The sequence below is a fragment of the Magnolia sinica genome, chromosome 8 (genome assembly GCF_029962835.1).
Source record: "Magnolia sinica isolate HGM2019 chromosome 8, MsV1, whole genome shotgun sequence".
In the NCBI taxonomy this organism is placed as follows: Eukaryota; Viridiplantae; Streptophyta; class Magnoliopsida; order Magnoliales; family Magnoliaceae; genus Magnolia; species Magnolia sinica.
The window spans coordinates 2,591,168-2,598,013 of NC_080580.1; the positions used below are offsets into that span (position 1 = coordinate 2,591,168).

A 6,846-nucleotide genomic window follows, 5' to 3' on the forward strand; every position below is an offset into this window, starting at 1 on the left:
CAACTTCAAACATGAAGCTTAATCATAATTAACAACTACATATCAAATAACATAGAGATGAGAAAAATCCTTATTTTACTGATCTGGCAGCCTGAATTAGGACCAGAACAACACACATGCGGTTCTCACAACGAAGTCTTCACATGAACATCACTGCATTTGCATTTGCCAGCTTTCACCTAGTCCATCTGGACATGCATTTAGGTCGTTCGGTAGGACATTACAATGTTTGGATGATTCTAACACTTTTGTCGGTGGTATATCAATGGACATTTGCAAAAAGAAATTATTCACATTCATCATGCAAAAGATCTTAATCCATAATGGGACTTTGCTACATTATAATAGCATTTTGAAAAGGGTTTATAAAATGTTCAGCGATTAAACACCTTAGAAACCCAATGGTTTTCTTATTATAAGTAGATAATATCTGTATCCTATTACATTCATGATACAATCTTCCTTTGCCTAACATGGGACAAAATAAAGGAAAAGAAACAAATCTTCCCACATATAAAGCATCAGTACAAGCTCACTCATAAGCCAAGATTATATATATCTAAAGCTTGTTCAACAAACTTATTGTATTTCGAAATCTTTCTTAACAAACTTGCAGTAATATCTCAGTAATGACTGAGGTAAGACGGACCTTCACCCCACAGTGGTGATCTAACTTGTATCTCTGTGAATTTTGACCTCAGATATAAGTCCTTGATTGCATGCATTTCCATGACAACATTTTTCATCTCCATTCGTTCTCTCGGAGATTCCAAAGAACACAACACACCAATTCTGACCATCGAAATCAAGCAATCACGCATTTTATTCCTTGCATTGATATGATTTCCACTGCCTTGAGTAACTTCCGCTTCTTCAAAGAGATATGGATCTACAATCTCCATTACTCGTTCAGGCAACGCCAACTTAGCAAAATGATGAAGGCTTAGATTGTCTTTAAACATGTCATCAGTTGGCCCCTTTCCAGTTATCATCTCCAAGAGAAGGATTCCATAGCTGTAAACATCTCCTTGTGTAGAAGCTTTACCGCCCATTGCATACTCTGTAATTTGTACATCTCATATTTAAATATAAGCAAATATTCCATTTAAACAAGTAATTATCATTTCTGTTTATCCTAAAGTTGGGAATTTCTAACATCAGCAGAGAAAGAAAGCACCAAATGTGTAAGTTCGGCCCAATCCAATGGTGGTATATGAAAATCTCCTTTGGATATATATTGAGTACCTTCATTGATATTTATGCTAATTGAAACTTTATGAGTTTCCTAAGTATTTAGCTGCCCATGGAAGTTCTTGTGGGCCCAAGTTATGTGGGTCAACATGAGAAATCTAATGTATCCCTCCATCAATTTCAAAAGCTCATAATGGTACAACAACTTAATAAATATTAAGATCCAAAACTCAAGTAGGCCACACAATACCTAACAATGAGAATGGAAATGCCTAATGTGGAGGCCTTCCTGGAGCCCACCATGATGTTTATACGCCATCCAAACCGTTCATCTGGTTACTCCCACTGGCATGAACTGAAACCATAAATACTAGCGTAATGCGAAACTTTTATGGCTCAATGAAAGTTTCAATGTTGAGCCTTTAACACTCAATGACTCCTGCCTTGTGGCCCACTTGAGTCTTGGATCTAAATAATTATTGGGTTGCTGTCCTATTGTGAGCTTCTGAAATTGATGGATGGATTGGATTTCTCACAGAGATCACCTTGGGCCCCATATAGCCTACACCCACGGAAGCTTTCCTTAGGAGTGGGGCACAACTATGGCACGGATACACTTAAAAGAATAAAATTAAAGAAAATATATGAATCTTACCTGGAGCGATGTACCCAATAGATCCCTTCACCCCAAGCGATATGGTTTCAGCAACCTCAGATAAAAACCTCACTAACCCGAAGTCACCCACATGGGCAATCATGTCATCATCAAGAAGAATGTTGCTCGGTTTTAAATCGCGATGTACGATTGGTGTTTGGCAATGGTGATGTAGATAATCCAGTGCAGAAGCCACATCAAGCGCTATATTTAACCTTTGAATAAAGGTTAAATTCCCCCTCAGCTGGTCATACCCATCTTTGGGTAACCACCTGTCTAGACTTCCATTGTTCATGTACTCAAAAACTAAAGCCTTGAACTCGTTGCCTTTATAATCAATGCTTGAGCAACAGGTTAAAATTTTAATAAGATTCCGATGCCTAATGTTTCTCAAAGCTTCACATTCGGCCATGAAGCTCCACAGAGCTCCTTGCTGTTGAAGGTTGAGGACTTTCACTGCGAATACAGTTCCATCTCGATCTTGTGTTCCTTTATATACAGAACCAAAGCTTCCACTGCCAATCAAATTTGCAGAAGAGAAGCCATCTGTCACTTTAAAGAGGTCTGCATATGATATGATCATGAAAGGATCCTCCACGGACGGCGGAACAAGAGGTTTTTTTCTTGACTTTCTTACCCAATACAGAGTGGTAAAGAAACATGATAATGAAATAAGACACAGGACAACACCAATTATTGAGAATTTTACTTTTGAAGCAAGAGACATCCCCAATGTCTTGGAAGCTTGGCTAGAGCACGCTGGCAATTTCAATTCTTCAGTACCCCCACAAAGATTACTATTTCCGAGTACCGAAACTTCGCTGGCATTTCTAAAGACCCCTTGTTTTGGTAATTCACCCTCAAAATTATTGAAAGATAGATTTAGATATTGCAGAGCAGAAAGGTTCTCCAGGTATTGTGGAATCTTTCCAGACAAGTCGTTGCGTGAAAGATCCAGGGATCGAAGGCCTCTTAGAGTACTAAATGCAGAAGGAATTGACCCTTGAAAGAAGTTCCCTTCCAACCCAAGATACTCTAGGCTTAGACAGCTACCTAACCAGCTGGGAATTTCGCCTGACAATTTGTTACTAGAAACATTCAACATCTGGAGAGCTTTCAGGTATCCGGCTTCCAATGGCAGATCGCCACTAAACAAGTTGCCTCCAACATAGATTTCAATTAAAGAGGGAAAGCTGAAAAGTTGTTTTGGTAAGCTACCACTAAGATTATTATCAGCGAGGTTCAAATACTGCATATATGTACAATTTCCAAGACTTGAAGGTACGCTTCCTGTTAGACTATTTAGGTATAAAGAAAGTATATACAACCGGGACATGTTTTGCAAGGAAGATGGAATATTTCCAGATAATTCATTTCTACCGAAGGTAAGTACCTCCATTTTGTTAAGCTTCCCAACACCAATGGGAATGGCACCCGATAAAAAGTTATATTGCATAGCCAACCTTGTTAAGCTGAAAAGGTTTTGAATCCCAGATGGGATGCTTCCGAATATCCTGTTATCTTGAAGTAATAGCCATGTCAGTTGGGTAGAAAGATTAGCTATGGAGTCAGGCAATGCACCGCTGAGACGGTTACCGTCCACGGCCAGTATTTGTAAGCTAGTACAATTGGTCACTGAAACGAGAAAACTCAAGTCATGAGATTTCCCAGTTCCAAGTCATTTCCGCCGAAAGATACCTTGGTGAGACTCTTGGGGCTTCCAAGATTCATAGGCATGTATCCACTAAAACTATTGTCCCCAAATGAAAGAAGTACAAGTCGTGAAGCGTTGGGTAATGAAACTGGTATGGGTCCTGTGAATTGGTTTCCTCCAACATAGAGTCCTTGGAGATTAGGGAGAGCGAGGCCTAAGTTGGGTGGAAGATTTCCATTCAATCTGTTTTCTCCCACGTCCAATATGGCAATGGATGAAAGATTGTATAGAGAGGGAGGAATCTTACCTGACAGGTTATTAAAAGCAATTGCAAGCACATCTAACCTTACCAGCTGGCTAAGCTCACTTGGGATGCTGCCTTCGAGACCGTTATACGAAAGATAAAGGTAAGTGAGAGACGAAAGGTTTCCAAATGAAGGTGGGATCCTTCCAGTAAGACTGTTGCGACCAAGGGTCAGTTTGGTGAGCTTTGACAGAGAGCCAAGATCAGTTGGAATCCTCCCTGACAGCTGATTCCCGTAAAGATCGAGGAATTTGAGTTCTGAACAGTGGGTCAGATTTACTGGAATTTCTCCGGTGAATCCGTTGTTGTACAGATCGAGATACTGCAAGCGGAACAAATGGCCAATCTCTTCAGGAACTGCGCCGCAGAATCTGTTGTCTGTGAAATTGATGATCCTGAGGAAGGTGAGGTTTGCTATGCAAGGAGATATGGGGCCCATCAAGTTTTGGCCACCAAGTTCCAAGGCCGTGACCCTTTGAGGATGTCGGTGACCACCGCAAGTCACTCCTTGCCAGTGGCAGAAGTGGAGAGTATGGTTCCAGGAGCTCAAGGAATGGAGAGGATCGTCAGTTATCAGATGTTTGAAGTGGACCAAAGCAAGATGATCTGTTTCGTTAGAGAAGTTAGCAGCAGATCCCAACAACCATGGAACGTACATGGAAGAGAACATGATGGCATGGAGGAGAAATGACCAAATTACCCTTAGGCTCATTGGCGGGAGCTCCATTATTGGGTTACTGAATGCAGGAAAGCCAAGGTGTGGAGACAAATAGGGAGTGGATTCCCCTCTATATCTACGGAGAAGGGCTACTAAATAACAAATAGTTGGTTGATTTCATGGATTTTTTTCGTGGAAACAGTGAGTAGCAGATTCCACCTTTACTATTAGAACACAATGAAATGTGGGGGAATCGTTTTGTTTTAGGCTGCATTTGGACATCCCAAAAGTCAGATGGAAGATTGCATTTCGAAATCGGATGGACTCGGTAGGCTCTTATCATATTGAGTAAACTCAGTTGGGCCACCTTGTATGGATGTGGTCTACCGACGCCGTCCATCCATTTTTCCATCTAATTTAAGGGTTTGAGCCCAAAATTGAAGTATATCCAAATATCAAGTGGATCATACCACAGTAAACAGTGGGGATAATGATTTCCACCGTTGAAACCTTTCTACGCCCCACAGTGATGTTTATTTGTCATCAAATCTGTTCATAAGATCATACAGACATCATGGATGAAGGGAAAAATAAATATAAGCTCGATCCCAAAACTTTTGTAGCCCCCAAGAAATTTTCAACGGTAACATTCAATTCAACTGTTTCCTATGGTGTGTTCCATTTGAACATTTTATATGCTTCATTTTTTTTTATCAAGCTCTAGAATTATCTGATAAAATTGATGGACACAGCGGATAAAATACATAAATGACCCGACAGAGTTTACTCAGTACGCCGAGCGTAGTGAGACTACACAGTCCGCTTCCTCCCATGTGGGGATTCAGCGCACAGGCTGAGTAACGCGACTCTATGACGTTACCTAGTTATGTGGGTCCCACCATAATGAATGTTTTGTATCCACACCGTACATGCATTTGGAGAGATCATTTTAGGGCATGAGCCAAAGAATGAATCAGATCCAAAACTCGAGTGGACCCCATCACGTAAAAAAGTGAAGAGAGTCACGCCTCCCATTAAAAACTTTTAAGGGTCACAAAAGCTTTCGATCAAGCTGATATTTGTGTTTTCCCTTCTTCATTGACTGTGTTAACTTATGAACAAGTTGGTTCTCAAATAATAACCACAGTGGACCTTAGGAAGGCTTTAATGGTGGACCCTAAAATGATCTCTCCAAATGGATGGACGGTGTGGATACAACACATACATCATGGTGGGCCCCACATAACTTGGTAACGTCACTTCAGTAGCGAGTCGATCAATTTGTGTTTTCCCTTCTTTAATATCTGTGTTAACTTACGAGCAAGTTGGATCTCAAATAAAAACCACAGTGGACCGTAGGAAGGCTTCAACAATAGACCCAATATACAAAATCTACATGATTAGTAAGGAATATTAACTGCTACCTACGAGGAGTGATGTCCGTAGGATCCTCATCGTGGGCCCACCTTGATCTATCCGTTGTATATCTACCCAATCCATCCGTTTTCTCATATTATTTTAGAGAATTGTACAAAAAAATAAAGCAAATACAACTCTCAGGTGGATCACACCACAGGAAACAGTGGTCATTGAATGCCGACCATTGAAAACTTCATTATCCACTGTAATGTTTATTTGCCATCCAATATGTTGTTGATAAGGTCACACAGCCTAGACGAAGGAAAAACACAAATATAAGCTTGATCCAAAACCATTTGTGCCCCACAAAAAGGTTTTAATAATCAATGACTATGGTTTCTTATAGTGTGGTCAACTTGAGAATTGGATATGCTTTACTTTTTGACCTACTCTATAAAATGAGCTCGCAAAATGGATATATGGCATAGATATTCAATGTATACAATTAGATGGGTCCCACTCACATTGGGGTAATGAACGAAGATGAATAAACAAAGCTAGCTATCAAAATGTAGGAAAGCTTGAAGGGTGATCCTCACCTTAGAGTTGAATTATCTCTCAATGTTGTTAGAGTTGGATGTTCACACTTTAAGATCGACATCTCTCCTTCTTCATTTTTCTTCCTTCTTCTTCCAGATTAAAATGCTTTAGCTTAAACAATTCAACAACAACGCTATAAATTCGGCGCCAAAATGGATGATTGAGTTGACTTGGTAGACTAGAAATCCCTTTCATCTTCTCTCCTCTCTTCTTCTCAGTTTTCTTTTCTTTTCTTCTTCTTCCAAACTCCTTGGGCCACATTAGAAGAAGTAATGGTGATAATGACACTCATCTTAGGGTTTCAAATCATTATCACCACTACTTTTTCTAGTGTGGCCCATTTGAGCTTCATAACTACCTAATTTTGGGTTAAAACCCTAAAATGATTTGAAAATATTGAATGGGCGACATGGATAAAACCTATG

At 40.0% G+C, this 6,846-nt stretch overlaps 2 protein-coding genes across 2 annotated transcripts; both read right to left on the reverse strand.

Annotated features, from left to right (window-relative positions):
- Positions 1-315: 315 nt before the first annotated feature.
- Positions 316-3,519, reverse strand: LOC131252584 (probable LRR receptor-like serine/threonine-protein kinase At3g47570). Its single transcript, XM_058253200.1, has 2 exons — positions 1,847-3,519; positions 316-1,060 (listed from the first exon to the last, which is right to left on the reverse strand). Exons 1-2 carry the CDS (start codon positions 3,300-3,302, stop codon positions 624-626), a joined length of 1,893 nt encoding a protein of 630 aa, XP_058109183.1. The 5' UTR covers positions 3,303-3,519; the 3' UTR covers positions 316-623.
- Positions 3,520-3,524: 5 nt separating this feature from the next.
- Positions 3,525-4,531, reverse strand: LOC131253777 (LRR receptor-like serine/threonine-protein kinase EFR). Its single transcript, XM_058254917.1, has 2 exons — positions 3,623-4,531; positions 3,525-3,563 (listed from the first exon to the last, which is right to left on the reverse strand). The coding sequence occupies exons 1-2, from the start codon at positions 4,529-4,531 to the stop codon at positions 3,525-3,527; spliced, it is 948 nt and encodes a 315-aa protein (XP_058110900.1).
- Positions 4,532-6,846: the final 2,315 nt, after the last annotated feature.